Source organism: Erpetoichthys calabaricus, chromosome 16 (assembly GCF_900747795.2).
Source record: "Erpetoichthys calabaricus chromosome 16, fErpCal1.3, whole genome shotgun sequence".
In the NCBI taxonomy this organism is placed as follows: domain Eukaryota; kingdom Metazoa; phylum Chordata; class Cladistia; order Polypteriformes; family Polypteridae; genus Erpetoichthys; species Erpetoichthys calabaricus.
The window spans coordinates 78,772,654-78,796,601 of NC_041409.2; the positions used below are offsets into that span (position 1 = coordinate 78,772,654).

General features: G+C 43.5%; 2 protein-coding genes across 3 annotated transcripts in view; one reads left to right on the top strand and one right to left on the bottom strand.

Annotated features, from left to right (window-relative positions):
• Positions 1-23,948, bottom strand: part of lrr1 (leucine rich repeat protein 1) — a 147,318-nt gene that overhangs the window by 56,835 nt on the left and 66,535 nt on the right. The window lies entirely within an intron of this gene.
• LOC114666447 (kelch domain-containing protein 1) overlaps positions 1-23,948 on the top strand; it is a 43,127-nt gene that overhangs the window by 15,983 nt on the left and 3,196 nt on the right. The window contains exons 5-12 of one of the 2 annotated variants that reach the window (XM_028821310.2): positions 1,503-1,587; positions 9,832-9,915; positions 10,068-10,148; positions 10,231-10,289; positions 14,423-14,535; positions 14,654-14,726; positions 16,480-16,564; positions 17,379-17,431. In XM_028821310.2, the coding sequence (XP_028677143.2) occupies positions 1,503-1,587; positions 9,832-9,915; positions 10,068-10,148; positions 10,231-10,289; positions 14,423-14,535; positions 14,654-14,726; positions 16,480-16,564; positions 17,379-17,431 (633 nt within the window). The remainder of the gene's footprint in view (positions 1-1,502; positions 1,588-9,831; positions 9,916-10,067; positions 10,149-10,230; positions 10,290-14,422; positions 14,536-14,653; positions 14,727-16,479; positions 16,565-17,378; positions 17,432-23,948) is intronic. The other variant, XM_051919938.1, reaches the window with a different exon arrangement.

Genomic DNA, 23,948 nt, shown 5'->3' on the forward strand with positions numbered 1-23,948 from the left:
TTTAAATTGCTGCATTTAGGTTTTAATTGAGAACTCTGATTAAATAAAGCATTCACATTAACAAAGGAATTAGGCAATGATTATTACATTGGTTTAAGACTAGGGTTATGTTCACTCTGCGTTTTGATTTATATATATATTTATTTTTACACTAGTGTTTCTTTACAAAAATGTCTCCGTCCACTCCTACTAGGCACATTTGTTCCATACTGTGCCCAAGAGTGACTGTCCCCTCTCCCTACTCCCCCGCTGGCCTGCACTCACAATGTGCTTAACATTCTGGGCCCGAGCACACTTTCATCATAACCACGCAAATTCGTGTAAAGCCAAAAGAAGATCCGAACATGGCGTGACAGCATGCATGTCAGAATGATTTTACTTATTTTGTGGTTGTTTTGGAGTCGTGTTTGGCAGGATAACGCTATGCCCTCTTACAGATTTATTGAGTGTGCAGTGCAGCGTTTTGCTGTTAATTGTGCTGCACGTCTGAGAAGATTTGTATGGTGGTAAATGATGTTAAGGGAGGAATTTGCAGCGTTTCTTGCCAACTACAATTCACATTCATATGTAAGGTGAGAATAACAACCTGTTTTTAACTCAAAAGGTATTGAATAAAATGAGAATTGCACGATCTGACTTGTTGCATCATTGACGTCATGCATGTTTTCTGTGCTTGGGCACGTTTAGCGATCATACTGCTACTGAAAAATGCTCGGGCCAACTCTTTTAAGCGGGCCAGGGAACGGTACGGTTGGCCCGGCACAGATGAACTAGACTTTACAGGGTTACATGTGGATAAACGTGGTCGGGAATGGAATGAATTGCCAGTGTGATTCCACCGTAAAGTGGCCAAAAACACATATGATGTAGCCAGTTTGCCTACATTGGGTATGTCCACATTGGCAGAAAAATCCTTCAAATGAGAAAAACTCAGCTGGCCACGGGATGTATCACAAAGCTGTAGTGACCAGTAAATTATTTGCCTTTTGCACATGTGTGTAGAATTCAAACTGTTCAAAGTGCAATTTAGATGCATACAGGAGAGGAACCCAAGAAGTATCATGAAAAGCTGCTCTTCTGTGTCCGCTATGTTGAGATACGGCTCCAGTCAGGATCAGTCAGGGAACCTCTATAATAAGCATGAACACATCAGAACGCAATTAAAGTCTGCGATTTTGAAAGTTCATGTTTTCACCCATGCACATCGCAATGCTGAGACGACGTTTTCAGAAGTAAACAGTTCTGGAGCACATTTTCAAATGTCTCAGTTTTCAGGGTTTAAAAACAGCAGGATAGTGTGGACAAAAGGCGAAAGTGGAGACTAATATCTGCATTTGAAAATGTAGCAGTGTGGACATAGCCTAAAAGCCACCAAATTTATATGGTATTGTTGGACAGGATTGCTTTTTTTTAAAGTCAACTCTTTGAAACTAACATTTTTGAAAACATGACTTGCCTATAGTTTGTAAAACTGCTTTCTACTCTCTCTTTGTGTTTTGCAGGATTATATTTTTTGGAGGCTATGGCAGCAAAATGCTCAGTGAGCTGAATGATGCTATGAACTTCAATGTAGATGAAGCCTCTTGGGTAAATAAAATACGTAAAGTTTAATGCAGTAATATTTCTTAAGCCACTTTACAAAAAAGAGATGCACAAAAAAAATCAGCTCTGGTAACCGTTTATTGATCATACTGCCATTTACTTTTTAAGGCCCAGTAGTTTATCAAGATGGACATCGATAATTGTGACAGACGCAGGCCTTGATATAGAAGTGGCCCTGCATTACAACCTCTTTTAAGTGGTTGCTGTCTGTAATGTTGTCATTGGCAGCTCATTAAAGTTTAACTCAGTCCAGGTTACCAATAACATTTAAAGCACTTCAGTGATGCAGCACACGTATTGTATATTAAGAAGCGCTACAAGATATTTTATTAAGTCTGGAATCAGACAGTTAGTGGCAAGTATTGGACCTCAATGTACAGTAATATCTGTAAATCATAACCCCTTGGTTCAACAGTAGGTATGGTTTAGTGGCTAAAGAACTGGATTGTATCCCACCATACTGTATGGCCAAAGACTGAGTTACTGTGATATGCAGCAAGCCATTAAACTGTGCATCAGTTTTACAAATCAGTTGACTATACCTGTTAAATCCTTTTCAGGACTTTTCACAATTGAAAAATGCCACATACATTTAATGATACAGTTGTTGTCAGTGACTAAAGAATATTAGGTACTAAACAAAACATTTATAAATCTTACTTTTAAATGCAAGATTTATAAATAGCACTACTGACACTACCCCTCCTTTAACCGTCACCTTATCGTGGTGGAGGGGTTTGCGTGTCCCAATGATCCTAGGAGCTCTGTTGTCCGGGGCTTTATGCCCCTGGTAGGGCCACCCAAGGCAAACTGGTCCTAGGTGAGGGATGAGACAAAGAGCGGTTAAACAAACCTCCTATGAAGAAAAACCATTTTGGACGGCGTTTTCCCTTGCCCGGACGCGGGTCACCGGGGCCCCACTCTGGAGCCAGGCCTGGAGGTGGGGCTCGATGGCGAGCGCCTGGTGGCCGGGCCTGCACCCATGGGGCTCGGCCGGGCACAGCCCGAAGAGGCAACGTGGGTCCCCCTTCCCATGGGCTCACCACCTATGGGAGGGGCCAAGGAGGTCGGGTGCAGTGTGAGTTGGGTGGTGGCCGAAGGCGGGGACCTTGGCGGTCCGATCCTCGGCTACAGAAACTGGCTCTTGGGACGTGGAATGTCACCTCTCTGAAGGGGAAGGAGCCTGAGCTAGTGCGCGAAGTTGAGAGGTTCCGGCTAGATATAGTCGGGCTCACCTCGACGCACAGCTTGGACTCTGGAACCAATCTCCTTGAGAGGGGCTGGACTCTCTACCACTCTGGAGTTGCCCCCGGTGAGAGGCGCCGAGCAGGTGTGGGTATACTTATTGCCCCCCAACTTGGAGCCTGTACATTGGGGTTTACCCCGGTGGACGAGAGGGTAGCCTCCCTTCGCCTTCGGGTGGGGGGACGGGTCCTAACTGTTGTTTGTGCGTATGCACCGAACAGCAGTTCGGAGTACCCACCCTTTTTGGAGTCCCTGGAGGGGGTGCTAGAGGGCATACCTTCTGGGGGACTCCCTCGTTCTGCTGGGAGACTTCAATGCTCACGTGGGCAATGACAGTGAGACCTGGAAGGGCGTGATTGGGAGGAATGGCCCCCCTGATCTGAACCCGAGCGGTGTTTTGTTATTGGACTTCTGTGCTCGTCACGGATTGTCCATAACGAACACCATGTTCAAGCATAGGGGTGTTCATATGTGCACTTGGCATCAGGACACCCTAGGCCTCAGTTCGATGATCGACTTTGTGGTCGTGTCGTCGGACTTGCGGCCACATGTCTTGGACACTCGGGTGAAGAGCGGGGCGGAGCTGTCAACTGATCACCACCTGGTGGTGAGTTGGCTTCGATGGTGGGGGAGGATGCCGGTCAGGCGTGGTAGGCCCAAACGTGTTGTGAGGGTCTGCTGGGAACGTCTGGCAGAGCCCCCTGTCAGAAGTAGCTTCAACTCCCACCTCCGGCAGAACTTCGACCACATCCCGAGGGAGGTGGGGGACATTGAGTCCGAATGGGCCATGTTCCGTGCCTCTATTGTTGAGGCAGCTGACCGGAGCTGTGGCCGTAAGGTGGTCGGTGCCTGTCGTGGCGGCAATCCCCGAACCCGCTGGTGGACACCGGCGGTGAAGGATGCCGTCAAGCTGAAGAAGGAGTCCTACAGGACTCTTTTGTCCTGTGGGACCCCGGAGGCAGCTGATAGGTACCGGCAGGCCAAGCGGAATGCGGCTTTGGTGGTTGCTGAGGCAAAAACTCGGGCGTGGGAGGAGTTTGGGGTGGCCATGGAGAATGACTTTCGGACGGGCTTCGAGGAGATTCTGGTCCACCATCCGGCGTCTCAGGAAGGGGAAGCAGTGCAGTGTCAACACTGTATATGGTGGGGGATGGTGCGCTGCTGACCTCGACTTGGGACGTTGTGGGTCGGTGGGGGGAATACTTCGAAGACCTCCTCAATCCCATTAACATGCCTTCCTATGAGGAAGCAGAGCCTGGGGACTCAGAGGTGGGCTCCCCCATCTCTGGGACTGAGGTCACCGAGGTGGTCAAAAAACTCCTTGGTGGCAGGGCCCCGGGGGTGGATGAGATACGCCCGGAGTTCCTCAAGGCTCTGGATGTTGTAGGACTGTCTTGGCTGACACGCCTCTGCAACATCGCATGGACATCAGGGACAGTGCCTCTGGATTGGCAGACCGGGATGGTGGTCCCCCTCTTTAAGAAGGGGGATCGGAGGGTGTGTTCCAACTACAGAGGGATCACACTCCTCAGCCTCCCTGGAAAAGTCTATTCAGGGGTCCTGGAGAGGAGGGTCCGTCGGATAGTCGAGCCTCGGATTCAGGAGGAACAGTGTGGTTTTCGTCCTGGTCGCGGAACAGTGGACCAGCTCTATACCCTTAGCAGGGTCCTGGAGGGTACATGGGAGTTTGCCCAACCAGTCTACATGTGTTTTGTGGACTTAGAAAAGGCATTCGACCGTGTCCCTCGGGGAATCCTGTGGGGGGTACTCCGAGAGTATGGGGTACCGGCCCCCCTGATAAGGGCTGTTCAGTCCCTGTACGATCAGTGCCAGAGCTTGGTCCGCATTGCCGGCAGTAAGTCGAACCCGTTTCCAGTGAGAGTTGGACTCCGCCAGGGCTGCCCTTTGTCACCGATTCTGTTCATAACTTTTATGGACAGAATTTCTAGGCGCAGCCAGGGTGTTGAGGGGGTCCGGTTTGGTGGGCTCAGGATTGGGTCACTGCTTTTTGCAGATGATGTTGTCCTGTTTGCTTCATCAGGCCGTGATCTTCAGCTCTCTCTGGATCGGTTCGCAGCCGAGTGTGAAGCGGCTGGGATGAGAATCAGCACCTCCAAATCCGAGACCATGGTCCTCAACCGGAAAAGGGTGGAGTGCCCTCTCAGGGTTGGTAGCGAGATCCTGCCCCAAGTGGAGGAGTTCAAGTATCTCGGGGTCTTGTTCACGAGTGAGGGAAGAATGGAGCGTGAGATCGACAGGCGGATCGGTGCGGCATCCGCAGTAATGCGGGCGTTGCATCGGTCTGTCGTGGTGAAAAAGGAGCTGAGCCGCAAGGCGAAGCTCTCAATTTACCAGTCGATCTATGTTCCTACCCTCACCTATGGTCATGAGCTATGGGTAGTGACCGAAAGAACGAGATCGCGAATACAAGCGGCTGAAATGAGTTTCCTCCGCAGGGTGTCTGGGCTTTCCCTTAAAGATAGGGTGAGAAGCTCAGTCATCCGGGAGGGGCTCAGAGTACAGCCGCTGCTCCTCCACATCGAGAGGAGTCAGATGAGGTGGCTCGGGCATCTGATCAGGATGCCTCCTAGACGCCTCCCTGGTGAGGTGTTCCAGGCACGTCCAACCGGGAGGAGGCCCCGGGGAAGACCCAGGACACGCTGGAGGGACTATGTCTCTCGACTGGCCTGGGAACGCCTTGGGATTCTCCCGGAAGAGCTAGAAGAAGTGGCCGGGGGAGAGGGAAGTCTGGGCATCTCTGCTCAAGCTGCTGCCCCCCGCGACCCGACCTCGGATAAGCGGGAGACAATGGATGGATGGATGGACTACTGACACTATGTTCAAATTACCAGGCTCTAATCGATTTTATGCCTTAATGTGACCCAAATCTGATGTTTTCAGGGCTGTGTGGACACAGAAATCCTAACTTTTCAAATCAGATTTGAGTCACTTTTGTATGTGGTCCTAGATCAGATAGGTATCTCATTTGTGGCCATGCAACATTAATGAGAACATCAGTTACAAATTCATGTATCTTTTTGCCTACATGCATGGGCTGAGCACTCTAGTCATCAGCCAGCGTTGGCACTGAAGCAAAACAACACTGGAGGAGAGCTACAGCTGTGACAGTAGTCACGGTCCCACCATCGATAGCTCCTTTCTCATACCCACACACCTCTTGGTGCAGCAGTACCAGCAATAGTTGCAAAAGCATCAAAACCTATTCATTTGGCTTTCTTATGCCTTCTTGACCTGATAATGTACAGCTGACAAACTATTCGCCATCCACTAGAAAAAAATGAGATGTATACGCTAGCTACTAGTGTGTCTATTTTGTCTGTTTTAATGCTGCGTTCCTTTTGAAGTGGGATGTTGAAATTTCCAAATTTCTGTCAGAATTCTCGACTGGAATGCCCCTTAAAGTTGGAATTCCAACTCAGGGCTGGTCTGTCAAGTCCAAGTTTGTCTGACTTCAGATTATGACATCAATTCCAAATGGCAACATAAACTGCAAACTTTAGTGAAAGCTGTACTATTATCCATATTACTAACCGAGAATGGTAAACCGGAAGGCACGGACGCAGGTACACAGCGATGGACCCAGGAGACATAGTGCGCAGGCGCCTACAGTGCGCGTCTCATAAACCGCAAGCGAAGTCTGATCCACCGCGAACGAAGGAGTCACGGCTCAAAAACGAAAGAGCTCAACTAACGTAAATAAGACATGAAGCAATAACGCGCCCATAGCTAACGACTAACAACACAGCCACACGGAAAAGAGGATTCTGCACTGCACCCCAGAGTCAAACGGAAGACACTACGGAGTCCGCAAAGGTCCACAAAGATAGTACGGAAGGCGCAGGTCCACACTACACAGCATGGTCCGGGTAATAAGAATAAACGAACTCTCCGTGTTAAACGTACGGCATCCTCACACGTCCAAACCATATAGCATATGTGAATCACATTACAGTGATGCATTATTAACAGTACAACCACAGAAAACGCTCTGTATTAACAGTAAGTGCAATTATCCATATTACTAACGGTAGACAACGGATAACTAATGGAGTCACGGTCACGGCTCCAAAACGATCCAGCTCAACTAACGGAGCTACAAAAACAAGCCCGCATGGATAAAAAAAATAAACGTAGGCGCCTACAACGCGCGTCTGAAACCGCGGAAGCAAAACTGTCTCGGCTCCAAAACCAAACAGCTCGACTAACGGAGCTACAAAAATGAGCCCGCATGGACAAATACAATGAACATAGACGCCTACAACGCGCATCTGAAACTGCGGAAGCAAAGCAGGCACGGGTTCAAAACGAAAGACCACAACTGATGGAGATACAGAAATGAGCCCGCCTGGATAAAATCAATGAACGCAGGCGCCTACAACGCGCGTCTGAAATGCCGCAAGCAAAGCAGGCACGGCTCCAAAAAGAAAGAGCTCGACTGACGGGGCTACAAATACGAGCCCGCCTGGATAAAAACAATGAACGCAGGCGCCTACAACGCGCTTCTCAAACAACACAACCAAAGGAGTCACGGCTCCAAAACGAAACATCTCAACTAACGGACATACAGAAACGAGCCCACCTGAATACAATTAATGAAAGCAGGCGCCCACAACGCGCCTCTCAAACAGCAGAGGCAATAGATAAACGGCAAAGAAAGGAACGACAAACAGCCGCTAAACAATTCCGCCAATTAGCTGACAACGCATTCTGTAATGAGTCCACTATTAATGAACATTCATTAGGATTAATGAATATCATTTGCTGTCATTGTCATTCACTTAACTTCCCTGAAGAAACAACTGGCAATACAACTAATGAGTTTACACATTGTTGTCAAAAGGGTCAGATTAGACTGGCTCCTTTAGATGAATATCCTGAATATCTACGGAAGCTTCTAACTAACAATGTACCCGAAAGTAAGAACTTTATGGACTGCATTAGATCCTACAATAGTTCATTTGCTTTTGCATCTACCGGGGTAAATATCAGGCCACCAGCTGGCAATGGCCCATACTGCTTTCGCGTATGTGGACAAATGTTACATCGTATTGGAACAGTGCACCCTGAGCCAAATCACGAACGCAAATATGCACAGATCTACGTGTTAGATCCAGATGACGCAATCTATCAACGAATTAACCTTCCTGAAAACAAGCAATGCACAGAGCTGATAATGAGAAACGTCGCTGAAGTCATAAACAATCACCCATAATCAACAAATCCCAAGGACAAACCATGGACAGAGTTGGCATATACCTCTCTGAGCCTGTATTTGGACATGGACAACTTTATGTAGCCTTCTCAAGAGTTCGGCGTTCATCTGACATTACAGTTAAAGTTATATATACTCCATACCAAGGAAAACTCATTCAAGGACAACACACCATCTTTACTACAAATGTTGTGTATAAAGAAATATTCCAATAAATCTTTCTAATGTGCCATGCTATGGGTTCTTTACTTCCTTTGTTCGTCATCTACACCTTTACACTCCAATATATCTCATACATACATCAATGTATTTCGGGTTCCCCAACACCAGGGGTTGGCGAGCGAAGCAAGCAGGGGGTGGAGCCCCCTAGTACTGTTTACTAGATGGTTCCCCCCGTTTGCTTCACTTTCCAACCCCCATGGCCTGTGTTACGTGTCAGCCACTTCACATCTCTGCCACTTGAGTTGTGAAGAGTTGGGCTGAACGCACCCCAAGGAGACGCGGTTGCTCCTCTGAAACTCCCTCTTAAATGGTGATACAATGGGAAACAAATAGTTTTTTTTAACCTCCTCTTCACTCGATCAGCTGCTGGATTGCTGCTGCCGTGCCACATGATCTGCATCTCGCTCTGCGCTTCGAACATTTAAAAGCCTGTACAGCAGCTGTCCTACTCTTTGTCTTTTATTTCCAGCCCTGGGCGTGGTTAAATCTTTTGGCACAAAGTCTCATCTCGCGGGATGTTGAGTTCTTGATATTTTGTAGTTTATAATTTAAAAACGGAATAAGAATCTGAAAATCTAACAACATCACATTAAAGTTCGATAAATTCTGAAAAGAACGATACCAAACATATATATTTAGCTTTTAAAATAAGCCTGATTTAAAGCGTGATAGAAAACGTGACATTAAAAACATCACAAAAAATTGTTGCACTTTTAGGCTTAGGATTTTATATATAGAGACAGTAGATTAGCACTTCTGTCTCTTTGTGTCCCATTATTGTGTCTCCCTCGTACACACAGTACTGTCCAACTTCTGTCTGTGGACATGTTCCTGCAATGCTTGGGTGTGCAACATATCATTGTTATCAACTGCTATTTATTTATGGAGCAAGCACAATGAAGGTTTTCCTGGATGCATCCATATTGTTTTGCCGAATGTTTTGCTAGAATGCGATCAACTCATGTGTGATGTCTTTCTCAGCTCTAATATCTGACTTCCGAGGTAAATGGAACAAAATGACATTTTTTTGTGGTTGGTGATGCAGATGACTCGTGCACAAATATATCAATTTGTGCATGTCTGCCATTTCGGAGGACAGTTGTGTTCACATCACAGTTTGATAGATACAGGTTACTTGTACTTATGAATGTGAACTGTCAAGATAGGCAATTCTGATCTGAGCAAATAAAATCAGAATTGAGCAACGAGGCCTGTAGAACTGTGAACGTGGCCAAATATGGTTGAAGATCACCAGTCAGGTCATTCCAAAATTTCCCTTATGTTTAATTGATTGTTACCTTTGCTGACATTTAGCTTGAGTATTGTATTAAGAAGCATGTTGAGAAATAATCCAAAAACATGTTGTGAATTTTCTAATTTAATTAAGGAATAACTCGACTTTATTTTCTGATTATCCTTGTGCAAAACTGAAAACAATCCAGTGTCAATGCAGAACAGAAGGAATTGTCATGATAAGTGCTCTACCATACCTTATCTTTAGAAGAATTTTTGTTTGGGTTCTGTTTCAGGTGGGGGAAATGTTCTGGGGCTGGAACAACGAGGTCCACGTTTTTGACACCTGTGGAGATTCATGGATTCAGCCACTAGTTAAAGTAAGTTATGCAGAGTTTCCTGTTCACTGAACAATCACAATTTTGCATGCTGGAAGAATGACAACATGCTAAAGAAGTAGCAGCCTCGTATTGCAGAGAGGGTGTTGTAGTCCTCATAAGTGAACTTGTTTAGTTAATGTTGTATTTTCTAGGGCACTCCACCACTACCCAGGGCAGCTCATGCCTGTACCGCAGTCGCCAATAAGGGTTATGTCTTTGGAGGAAGAGTTGTGGTAAGCACTGAGGAAGGAATTTTGAACAATCCTAACATCTTTTGGTAACTTTGAGACAGTGATTTTTTGTTCTCTTTTTCAGGATACCAGAATGAATGATCTGCATTGCATAGATTTAGATACTTGGACCTGGCATGAAGAGTATGTAGTGTTCATTTTTTTCAGTTTTGAAAATAGCTTGAGAGTACATTTGGGAATTTGTTGTTAAAAGCTCTCTGATTTTAATGGAAAATGTTTCAGGCCCTAAAACTGAGACTGCTTCAATATGAAACACAAGGGTATGCCCAGATATTTTATTTAAATACAGATGGGGCTGAAAATATTTTGACCCTTTCACAGTTTTGTTCTAAGATGAAATGGACAAAAGTGTTTGGTATCTACCGTCCTTTATATTACATTTAATAGAACAGAACCTTTTCTTTTGATTCATATCTAAACTATTATCTTCTTATATAATATGCTACCCTATGGCTGTCCATTTGTCTGTCCAGGATTTTAAATCACCTGTAGCTCTCAAAGCGTTTGACCTATTGACCTGAAATTTGGTACACATATGCTACATGACGTCTACTATCCGTTTGCAGGGTGATGATTTTTATTACTCTTTGTTTTTATTTTATTGTATTGTGGAATCAACTCTCGGCAGTGCGTGGCAGGACGGCCAAGCAGAGCATGCGTACAGGTGCCGTTCTCATTCCCTACCACCTTCGCCGTCACTTCCCCTACCTCTTCATATCTTAAATCATTCTTGAGGCAGATTGAAGACTTAAGTGCCAGCTTAAGTGAAAAATTAAGGAAAACGTAATAAGCAATTGCAACACAAACACTGACTTAATCAGTTTTAACTCAAATGATGTCGATGAAAGAAGAGAAGAAGCGAACTGCTAGGGTGGAGAAAAGAAGAGCTGCTCAGGAAGCAGCAAGCGCATCAACCTCTGAACAAACGAATGCTAAACATACAGAGAAAGAGGATGAAAACTAGGAATGCTCAAGTCAAGTGTATTTATTGTACGTTATCGTTCATTGCGCCGTTACTGATTTTAAATTTTTAAAGAAATGAACATGACTTAGACAATAACATTGAAAACCTTAGCCTAATATTTCATAGTGCAACTTTTGCAGACAATAACTATTATCAGGCACTTTCTGTAGCTCTCAGTGAGATTTCTCCACATCTCAGTTGGTCATTTGGCCCACCCTTCTTCTTGTAGGGTTTCTGCACTGTGACTTTCAGCTTTTTCCACAGTTGTTCAATAGAATTCATATCAAGATTCATAGCTGGCCACTTCAGAATGGTCAAATGTTCAAATGTTTTCTTCTCTTCCATTCTTGGGTTCTTTTTGGGGTATGTTTCGAGTCGTTCTTCAGCTTGGAGAACCCATAACCTACAACTGAAACACAGCTTTCTGACACTGGACTGTACATTTCACTCCAAATGCCCTGATAATCTTTGGATTTTATTGTGCCCTGCACAGATTCAAAGAGGTAGCAAAGCAAACCCCAAAACATCAGTGAACCTGAACCATGTTTCATGGTAGGGATGGTGTTCTTTTCTTTGAAAGCTTCTTTTTTTTCTTGCTGTGAACACAGAGCTGTCATTTTCTTTTGTCAGTCTGAAAGTCTTTTAATCAGAAGGACAGGGACTTGTCCCCGTGCATGGTGACAACCCCCAGAGTGTTTTTTTGTTTCTGTCTTGGAATTGGGGTCTTTCTGGGGCTTCTTTCTCCAGGACTCTGAACAAATCTGAATCCCCATATGTGATGTAATCTATTCTTGCATTTTGCTTTGTAGCTTGTACTATTACATTGTATTCCTGAGGTGGCAATGATAGATTGGCCGTTTAGCTCTGTGAGGAGAATTACTTGTTTTGTGTTTACCCCATTTTTTGACACCCATTGCACGACCAACCTACCTGGAAGGGGGTCTCTGTCTGAATTGCCTTTCCCAGGATTTCTTCCATTTTTTTCCCTACAAGGGTTTTTTTTTGGAGAGTGTTTTCTTGTCTTCTTAGGAGCCAAGGCTAGAGGGGCTATCAAAAACAGGGCATAATAAAGCCCATTGAGACATTTATTGTGTGATTTTAGGCTGTACAATAAATAAATTGTTGTTGTTTTAGGCCTTAGACTTCTTGATGATATTGGCAACAGTGCTCACAGGAGCATCAAACTCTTCAGAGGTGTTTGTGTTGCCTTTCTAGGCTTGGCTGTTACCATCTGTCTTGCCTCTTCAAACAACTCTCTGCTTTTTCTTTCTTTTCTCATGTTTAGTGTGACACAAGTTGAGTAAACTGGACTGGCAGCTTTTCAAATTCTAAAATTTCCTCATGGCAACAAATTATGTTCTTATTAACACAATGCATACATCTAGAAGCCCATAATATGCACCGAAGGTAATCTGTCCTTTGTTAGTTATACTTTTTCTTTCACCATAGTAGATATACAGTCAGGTCCATAAGTGTTTGGACATTACACAGTTTTCATAATTTTGTCTCTGTATGCCACCATGATAGATTTGAATAGACCAATCATTATGTGATTGAAGTGTAGACTTTCAACTTTAATTCAAGAGGTTTACCAATAATATTGTGTGAGCTGGTTAGGAATGACAGACATTTTTCTGCATAGTCGCCCATTTCCATGTGCTCTAAAGTATTTTGACATTTGACTGACAAGCTGTTCCATATCTGGTTGGGAGCAGTCCCCTCATAATTTCATTAACTTTTAAACAGGTAGAAGGTCTGGAGTTGATTCCAAGTGTGGAATTTGCATTTGGAAGCTGTCACTGTGAACTCTTAATATGAGGTCCAATGAGCTGCCCTTGCAAGTAAAAATAGTCCATCATTAGGCTGAAAAACCAAAACAAACCTTTTAGAGAGATGGCAGAAACACCAGGAATGGTCATATCTACCATTTGGTACATTCTTAAAAAGAAGGAACACACTGGTGAACTCGGCAACACCAGAAGGTCTGGAAAAACACAGAAGACAACTGTGCTGGATGATTTCATAATTGGTGAAGAAGAACCCCTTCACAACATTTAGCCAAACCAAGAACACTCTCTGGAGGTAGGCCTGTCATTACCAAAATCTACAATCGAGGGGAAGACTTCATGAAAGTAAAGACAGGTTGTCTACCACAAGGTGCAAACCACTTGTAAAACTCAAGCACAGGAAGGACAGATTAGGCTTTGCCAGAAAACATTTTTTTAAAGCCTGTCCAGTTCTGGAACAATTTTCTTTGGACAAAGAAATCTAATATCAATACGTACCAGAATTTTGGAAAGAGAAGAGTATGGAGAGGAGAAGAAATGGCTTATGACCTGATAAATGTCACATCATCTGTGAAACATGGTGGAGGCCATGTTATGGTATAAGCATGCATGACTACTAATGGAAGTCGGACACTAGTGTTTGTTGATGATACAACTGCTGGTAGAAGTAGCAAGATGAATTGTGAAGTGTCCAGGGGGGCTATACTGTCTGCTCAGAGTCTGACAAATTTCACTTGCTGAAGACAAAACTGAAACGAACAAGCAGCACCTGTAGACCACTGCAGTAAAGGCCTGGCAAAGCATCACTAGGGTGGAAATCCAGCACTTGAGATGACCATGGGTTCAGACTTCAAGCAGTCATTGACCGTAAAGGATTTTCAACCCAATATTGAAAATGATCATTATAATTACGATTGTGTTAGTTTGTCCAAATACTTTTGAGCCCCTGTAAACAGGGAGATGATGTATAAAAATGGCTGTTTTTTTCTAAATGGTTTATACAATATTTTGTTAAATCCCTTGAATTAAAGGTGAAAGTCTACACTTCAATCACATAATGATTGCTTTATTTCAAATCCGTTGTGGTGGCATACAGAGACAAAATTATGAAAATTGTGTCACTATCCAAATACTTATGGACTCAACTGTACCTAGAAGTATAATATACTGTATGTGTTGACAGGTAGCCAAGCAGTTACATCATATGTTGGGATGGCATGCGTGTCAGATAGAGATTTGTCCCATGTAAGTGTGCCTGCCATAATTATTTAGAACATTTGCATTAAAGCATGCTGATCTAACGATTATATTATTCTGGCATGGCATGCAGTCCATGGCTGATTCTTACCATGTGCCTGTTGATCCCTGTCCAGGTCAAACAAAATTGTAGGATATATGAATTGTTTTTCTCTTTCTCAGTTTTACAATCTAATCAAAGTGACACCTGCAATGATTGAACTGAACTTTGGATTCCAGCCTGAATGCTCTCATATTTTCTGTTTCAGAATTCAGACTTCAGCAGGACGTCCTCCTGGCCGCTCTTGGCATTCCTTTACCTCTGTAACAGACAACATACTCTTCTTGTTTGGTGGACTGAGTGCACAAAGTGTACCACTAAGTGAGAACACATTACTAATGCACAGTTTTGATGATGAATTATTATGTTGGTATTGGTGTACTGTTCTCCTGTCCTTAACTAGCATAGTCACTCTGTTGACTTTTCACCTTTTCTTTAGGTGATGGTTGGGTGTTTAATACCAAGAGTAAGGAATGGAAGCAATTAGAACATTTACCCAAGAATAAGCCCAGGTAAAAAGAGACTTTTCATAACCATGTACAGTGCCTTCGGAAAGTATTCAGACTCCTTCACTTTTTTCAGATCTTGTTATATTGCAGCATTGTGCTAAAATTGTTTAGTTTCATTTTATTCCCTACGTCAAGGCAACACTCAATAGCCAGGACTGACAAAATGAAAAAAGGAGTTTAGAAATTCTTGCTAATGTAGTAAAAATAAAAAACTGAAATACAGTATCTCATTGACACAAGTATTCAATCCTGTTACGCAACATTTAGTTGAAGGCCCCTTTGCACCGACTACAACCAGGAGTTTTATTGGGTTTTGAGTGACAAGCTTGGCACACTTAGATTTGAAGAGTTTCTACCATTCTTATCTGCAGATCCTCTCAAGTTTTGGCAGGTTGGATGGAGACCACCGGTGGACAGTGATTTTCAACTGGGTTTAATTCTGGGGTCAGGCTGGGTCACTTAAGGACATTCAGAGAGTTGGCCGTAAGCCTCTTCTGTGTGGTCTTTGCTTTCCTGTTGGAAGGTGAACCTTCAGTCCTTGGCTTTAGGTTTTGTTTAAGGATATCTCTGTACTTTGCTCTGTTCAGTTTTCCTTCAGCCCAGGCTAGTCTCCCAGTCCGAGTGGGTGATACACAACCCCACAACATGCTACTGCCATCATCATGCTTCACTGTTGGAATGGCACTGCACAACTGATGAGCGCTGTCTTGTTTTCTCCAAATATGACGCTTATCAATGAGGCCAGACACTGCAGTCTTGGCTTCATCAGACCAGAGATGTTTGGTCTCACAGAGGCTGAGAGTCCTTGAGGTTCCTTTTTTCAAGCTCCAAGTAGACATTCATGTGTATTTTACTCAGGAGAGGCTCCTGCCCCGATTGGTGGAGTGATGGTTGCTCTTCTGGAAGTTTCTCCCCTCTGCACAAAGGTGCTCTGGAGCTCAGCCATAGTGATCAGGTTCTTGGTCATGACTCTCACCAAGGCCCTACTCCACTACGCAGTTTGGCTGGTTAGCCAGCTCTAGGAAAAGCTGTGGTTATTCCAAACTACTTCCATTTAGGAATTATGGTGGCCACTGTGTTCTTGGGAACCTTCAATGCTGTGGATATTTTTTGCCGCCTTCCCCAGATTTGTGCCTTGACACAATCCTGTCTCTAATTTCTGCAGGCAAGTCCTTCGACTTCATGGTGTGGTTTTTGCTCTTCTACACAATGTCAAGTGTGGGGCCTCCTATAGACAGGTGTGCACCTTTCCTAAATGTGTCCAGTCATTTGAATTGACCACAGGTGGTCTCCAAACAAGTTGCAGAAACATCTCAATGATGATCAATAGAATGGAATACACCTGAGGAAACTGATGGGTCTCAATAGTTGTATCAGTGTAATATTCCAGGTTTTTATTTTTAATAAATTTGCAAACAATTCTAAAATCCTGTTTTTCATTTTGTCATTCTGGGGTATTAAATGTTGTTTAAGGAGGGTAACATTAATTTAAATGATTTTAGCATAACAAAGTATGAAAAACATGACAGGATCTGAATACTTCCTGAAGGTGCTGCAATATATCTGACAACATCAATGGAAAAAGAATATGCATAGCCATGGTTTACTGAGTACAGAAAGTCTAGTAAACAACTAATTATTTTATCTGGAGGTTTCCAGTAATGTTCACTTGTGCTAAAGGCAATTTAAAAGAAAACAGCTGCAAAGGCTTTTCCTCATGTGTTACTGATTCCTTCAGGAAATCTGTCTTTTTTAGGTTGTGGCACACTGCCTGTCTTGGAAAAGAGGCAGAGGTCGTTGTTTTCGGAGGAAGCCAAGAGGACCTCCTTTCTGTGGACACAGTAAGCAAGCTAATAAACACGCTGACAGTCCAAGGCTACTGGTTAGGTCTTGCTGCTACAGAAATGGTTTCTAAGTCCCCACACCTCACATTCAACCTGAAGGCATGCAAAATGGTGGTGTAGATACCTGAAAAAAATGTATTTTAGACAGATGTCCGAGTCTTGAAGCATAATGAGTGTTACCAGGGCCACTGTCCTTGTATAGACAGTGAATAAGTAGTGTGCTGTAAAAGTGACAGCTGGTCGTTCAGTCCGCTCTGTCGACTTCCTCTGTGACCCTGAGCTAATCACTTAATTTGACAGACCTCCAGCATTATTATTTAAACAATTTTGTCACACTGTATCCATATAAGACTTATTTATTTGACTCATTAATTCATATAATTAGCATGGAGTAAAGCATCAACGTGCCTTTACATGGTGCTTTGTCCTTATATAGACAGACAGCTTGTTCTCCCTGTGGCTGTTACTGACCTGCACCTGAATGTGTCCATTACAGTCCCCTCTACTGCCTCTTTCACTAATAACTTTACCAACCAGAAATTCCATTTTTAAAATATTGAAATGATTGTACTGTGCCTGTAAAGCACCTTGGCATAGTGCTATATATTGTTAACTTGCTTGCATTTAAATTGTTATTTTATACATAGAGCAAATAGTAGGTCAACTGCATATATATATATGAGATCCATCACACATGTTTATCTGCAGTATACCTAACATAGTAAATCTTTTTACATAAGTGCATACAATACTTGAATATCTGGGTTAAATGCTTTACATTTTGAACGTCTTCTTTTTTGTTTTTACATAGGGACACTGCAATGATTTACTTGTTTTTCAAACTCAGGCATATTCTCTATTCAGGTAAGTTTTGCTTTGAAACAAGCAGCAGGTAGGTCCTCCCATTTGAAATAATGAGATAGAAATGTGTGCCCTTCACGTGTAGAAATGTGCTGGCACAAGATACACGGGAATAATAGAACACACTGGGAAAGCTGGCCGTAAACAGCATTCTGTATTAGCTGCTCCTGGTGACACGATACTCGCCGTGCTGTTGGAACTTTCTGTTGGGCTTCTCTTTTAAACTGGCAAATGAATGTGCAGACATTGTGTTTGCAGGATAGTAGACCCACGGCAGCATGTGGAGGTGCTGGAATCATTTGCATGAACCATTAAGCTGATGTTACATTACATGACATCTAGTCACGCTGTATGTCAGACTTGATGAGTCACACTGCAGATCTCATTGACTGACTATGACAATGCAAATGACTAGAAATTGTTGGACTTTGTGATATAGCGGGGAGTTGATGAGGTAATTGGGGCGAGTCGCACCTGCATGTGAGGGTGCAGTCGTTCTCAGTTGCTTAATCAGCTTCCTACGGTGCGTGATTGAGGCACTGCGCTCACAGAGCCGTATAAGTAAAGGCCGGCACAGGAGATCAGGGGGAAAAAAAACTGAAAAGAAAGAACGAAAGAGGCAGAGAGTGAGAGCAGCATTGAGGAAAAGAGAGTAGACGAGCCAGCCATCTGAAAGAGAGAGGTCAGCACGGTCAGGGGTCCTGTGTTAGAGCAAATGATCGGTGCTCGAGGGACGGATCGCGCCCAGTGATTATGAAGAGGAGTGGGCTCGGTCGAGGTGGAGTCCTTCCTAGGGATCCAAAGGACGACTACGTATGCGAGAAGGAAGACGGGTGGACAACCGACCCTGAGCAGTCTGGCAGATGCCGGCGGAGGCAGCCAAGACAGGGGTCGGTTGTGTGAGGACCGCAGTGGCTGAAGTCTCTCCAGCTGAGCAAGCCTTGGGTGAGCTGGAGAGACTGGGAAGGAGCTGTGTTTGGCTTGTTTGCCCCAATGTCTGCTACAGGTTTTTAGTCTCATTTTAGACCAGGGGTGGGCAAAGTCATTCCTGGAGGGCCGCAGTGGCTGCAGGTTTTTGCTTCAACCCAGTTGCTTAATAAGAAGAACTTATTGCTCAAGTAAGACTTCTGCTTCACTTTAGTTGTCTCGCTCATTAAGATTTTGACCCTTTATTGCTTATTTTAGTCTTAAAAAGCCGTATTCTTGGTTTTTAAACGCTCCTAATTAGCTATAACATGCAAATGACAAAAGAGACCAGCATTTCTCCATTTAGCTTGTTACCATTGACACCTGTGTGTATGTATCATGCACTATTTGGTTTAATTAAATACTTGGAAGGAAAGTGAAGAGAAAAACGTGAAGGACTGAGAATTACTCCTCCATTTTAGCCTTCAGATCATTTGGATGATATCCTTAGAAAGGGGAAGAAAATCAAAGATACGAGAATGACCTGACATAGCAGAGTTAAAGCACTAACAAGCCATGAAATTAAATTATTGGTAAGAATTGCTTTCTAATTAAGTAACTGGGTTGGAACAAAAACCTGCAGCCACTGCGGCTCTCCAGGACTGACTTTGCCCACACCTCTTTTAGACATTTGGTTTTTACCTGTCTTTATGGATTATTTATTTATGGACATTTTGGAACACTGCACTGTTTTGACCACTTTTTTGGTTTTGACTGTTTTTGTAATAAAAGCACTTGCACCTTTAGCACCGTCCCCTTGCTCGGTTTGATTTGTCCCCATCAGACCAGCCAGCTCATCCAGTTACATTACCGATGGTGTTGGTTTTGTGGGCTCCCAGATCTTTAAGAGGGAGCATGGAGCAGGACCCACACCATCATAGACTTACTAGTACAGTTTCACACTTCGAGAGAACTGCAAGCCCAGCACTTTACCTGACAGCCAATAACATCTGCCCAATGGAAGTGGTACATTTCAAAGGGTATACAGGTATGGTGAGTTTGGCACAATCTTGGATCCTTTTTTGTTTCTTTTTTCCATTCTATCGTAGTACTTAAGACACGAGCCATCAAATACACAACCCTCTTTTCTGTTTGTGAGGTCCAAACCACCCCCCGTTCCTTATTCCTCATTGCAGGCTTAAGAATCCGTTGCATTTTTAATTTTTCTCAGCTGTGATGTTGTTCACTTGACTGAACTCTACCAATCCATCCAAAGGTGTAAACCAGGTGAAGTTTGTTTTGGTAGATTTATAGTTTACCCTTCACAAATGCTGACCAGTTACCATTACATTCTAAGTATCATGTGCGACTGGGAAAAGGATGGTGGGCTGATCCTCCCAAACTTGGAGCAACACAAAAGAGACTGTGCTTTCACGTTTTAAGCATTATTTAAACTCAGCCTCACACAAGATAAATGAATGGCTATGGATGACCCGTAACTAGGCTGAGAGTCCACATCACAGTAGCATCTGCCTCATTTAGACTTTTATTGTATGTTATGGTAGTTGTAGAGTAATACACGACACAACATAGTCTGTTCCAACTCTGCTTTAAGACAGACTATAGGTTTTTTAAGTAATCAACACAAGTTTGGACACCTGTGCAAATAGTTTCCTTCAATTTGCATGGCATAATTTACTTTAATTGCTGCAGAACATCTGTAGGCTGTAAACTATTAGTTGTTCCCTGAAAAAGGCCCATCTGTATTATTCTGAAATTTCCTTTTTTCAATATTTGCTGACCTAAACTTTAAATTTAAACCTCTGGCAGTTTACTGCTTACCTTTTCACCATTTTAGGCAATTAATTGCATTTCTGAGCAAGTCTGAAGAAAAACTGAGGTGCTCTAAAAATTGTGACTGGTAGTGTACAATGAATACCATAAAACATTGTTTTTTAAACTGGGAGTTATCTGAATTTGGGTTGCGCAGAGTCGAGATTCACAGTAGGGAAGAGTCGCAAATGTTTTTGCACAGTGCCTGGCAATGGGTGGCCACTGGCATTCCAAGAAGATGGCTTTGCTTTTTTTTATGACCTGTGTCGGTGATTCTCCAAGGACAACTGAGCCCCCCGGGATGTATGTCAGCAGTGTTTCTCCAAGAGTGGGGCACAACCCCAAAACTTGGATGACAGTTGGTGGTGATTCTACGTCTTGAACAAACTAAAAAGACAAAATTGGGTTCTGAGGAAAAAAAAAAGTAAAGCACCAGTGCCATGAAACAAAAGGCAAATACTCTGTCCTTAATCAAAATGTTTTCATAACATTTAGTAAAACTTATTACATTAAAACTGATCATAAAATATGTGAATTCTGTTAGGAGGGAATGTCAAACTAGGTGACTGCAGTTAATACATTTTATTTATATAGCAGTTGCTGATTCTGTTGTCAGATTACATGAGTAGAAATCACAAAGTATGTCAAATTAGATGACTGTGTGACGACTTCCCGGCACAGTTTAACGTTTCCAAAGTATCGCAAGCTCATCCCTTTTTTGGTCGGCCAATAACTATCTGCCTGATGGAGCAAGTGCTTGTGTGAAGGCTTTACATTTATAGAGAATTCAGCTGTAATCTCTGCCCCATTTGTTATCTCATTCTGTCATGTTAGGTAAAACACACAACATCCGACGGACTAGACTGTTTGTTAGATCCATAACACAAGCATTCCTTACTCCTTGTAGCTGCATTGTACAGGTGCATCTCAATAAATTAGTCTGTGTGACACTAGAGGGCGCTGTCGCTCCTCCAAACTCACAGACAAAGCGTCCGGACACCAAGTAAAAGCTCCAGAAGTAATTTTAATTTCTTCTTTCTGATATTGTGCCACGGTAGACACCACTAACACCACCATAAACAATAAGTCAATAATCAAATACAATAAATCTTCCTCCCAGCAGCTCCGTCACTGTACCTCCCAACTCTGGCTCAGCTTGCTGGGTTTCCCATAGTCCTCGACCTGGAAGTGCTTCTGTCCTTCCATCCATGTTATTCCATAGCACTTCCGGGTCAGATGAAGACTTGTATTTTTCTTCAGCCCGGAAGTACTTCTGTTCTTCCGTCCCCGTGACTTGGGAGTACTTCCGGGCTATACGGGAAATAACAATCCCCTTGTCTCCCTGAAGCTTCACACGGCGGCACCCAGCAGGGCTGTGAAGCCGAACTCCATCTTCCATGATGCCCTGCGGGAATCCAGGGCACTTCTGTGCTGCAGGGAGGACTCCATCTAGCGGCCATCATGTGTTGGCCGGGATAAACTGCTGGCTGCCTCTCACAACTGTCATCGAAAAGTTAATTTATTTCAGTAATTCAATTGAAAAAGTGAAACTCATATACGAGGGGGGAACCAAAAATAACCGGAATTTTGTTGTTGTTAGGTTGGTACTTGTAGTACGTGGTTGGACCGCTAGGGCGATCTAGTTACACTCCTCACAAGTCAGTCTGCCAAGTGCCATCAGTCTGGAAGGTTGTGCTTGTGTTCAGTGAATTTTTTTGTAAAAGTAGGTTGCGCAACAGTGTGAGAAGGAAACGCGCTGATTTGTGGGAGTTGGGCGATTGGTTCTTTCATCATGACAACGCTCCATCTCACACTGCTCTCAGCATTCGCCAATTTTTGGCAAGAAACGGTATGACAACCCTGAACCACCCACCCTACTCACCGGATTTAGCTCCGTGTGATTTCTTTTTGTTCCCTCGGATGAAAAAAGACTTGAAGGCATTTTGCTGACGTCGAAGAAGTAAAACAAGAAACGACCAGAGCATTAATGGGCATTACTTCAGACGAATTTAAAAAATGTTTCGAACAATGGAACAAACGGTTAGATAAGTGTATTTCTGCCAATGGAGAGTACTTTGAAGGAGACTAATTGTAGTTTGTACCGAAAATTAAACACGTTTTAAAAATATTTCCGGTTATTTTTGGGTCCCCCCTCGTATTATATAGATTCATTACACACAGAGTGATATATTTCAAGCATTTATTTCTTTTAATTTTGCTGATTATGGCTTATAGCTAATGAAATCCCAAAATTCAGTATCTCAGAAAATTAGAATATTGTGAAAAAGTTCCATATTGTAGACTCCTGGTGTCACACTCCACTCAGCTAATTAACCCGAAACACCTGCAACGGTGTCCTGAGCCTTTAAATGGTCTCTCATTCTGGTTCAGTAGGCCACACAATCAGACTGCTGAATTGACAGTTGTCTAGAAGAGAGTCATTGACACCCTCCACAAGGAGGAGAAGCCACAAAAGGTCATTGCTAAAGAAGCTGGTTGTTCACAGAGTGCTGTATCCAAGTGTATTAATGGAAAGTTGAGTGGAAGGAAAAAATGTGGCAGAAAAAGGTGCACAAGCAACAGGGAGGCAGCCTTGAGAGGATTGTGAAGCACAGCCTATTCAAGAATTTGGGGAAGATTCACATGGAGTGGACTGCGGCTGGAGTCAGTGCTTTAAGAGGCATCACACACAGACATGTGTATCCGGGACATGGGCTACAACTGTCACAGCATTCCTTGTGTCAAGCCAGTCCTGAATCAGAGACAACGTCAGAAGCGTCTTACCTGGGCTAAGGAGAAAATGGATTGGACTGTTGCTCAGTGGTCCAAAGACCTCTTTTCAGATGAAAGTCAATTTTGCAGTTCATTTGGAAATCAAGAGTCTGGAGGAAGAGTGGAGAGGCACAGAATCCCAAGTTGCTTGAGGTCCAGTGTGAAGTTTCCACAGTCAGTGACGATTTGGGGAGCCATGTCATCTGCTGGTGTTGGTCCACGGTGTTTTATCAAGTCCAAAGTCAGCGCAGCCGTCTACCAGGAAATTTTAGAGCACTTCATGCTTCCCACTGCTGACAAGCTTTATGGAGGTGCTGATTTCATTTTCCAGCAGGACTTGGCACCTGCCCACACTGCCAGAAGTACCAATATCTGATTTAATGACCATAGTATCACTGTGCCTGATTGGCCAGCAAATTCATCTGGCCTAAACCCATATGGGGTATTGTCAAGAGGAAGATGAGAGACACCAGACCCAACAATGCAGACGAGCTGAAGGCCGCTATCAAAGCATCCTCAGCAGTGCCACAGGCTGATCGCCTCCATGCCAATGCCGCATTGATGCAGTAATTCAAGCAAAGGGAGCCCCGACCAAGTATTGAGTGCGTACATGGACATACTTTTCAGTAGGCCAACATTTCTGCATTAAAAATAATTTTTTTTATTGGTCTTGTGTAATATTCTGATTTTCTGAGATACTGAATTTTGAGTTTTCATTACCTGTAAGTCATAATCAGCAAAATGAAAAGAAATAAACGCTTGGAATATATCACTCTGTGTGTAATCTACTGTATCTATATAAAAGCCAAATACCACTGACTCACTCATCACGAAATCTCCTGAACCATGAGGACTTGGGACTTGAAATTTGGAATGTCGGTTACCCTTGGCCCATAGGTGCTCACTAAGAAACGGATTTAAAAATTTTGTGGTCCAAGCGTGAAATTTCTTACAGTTTTTTAGACCCGTTTGTATGTCTGTTCGCTTTTCACATGAGAACCACTCTAGT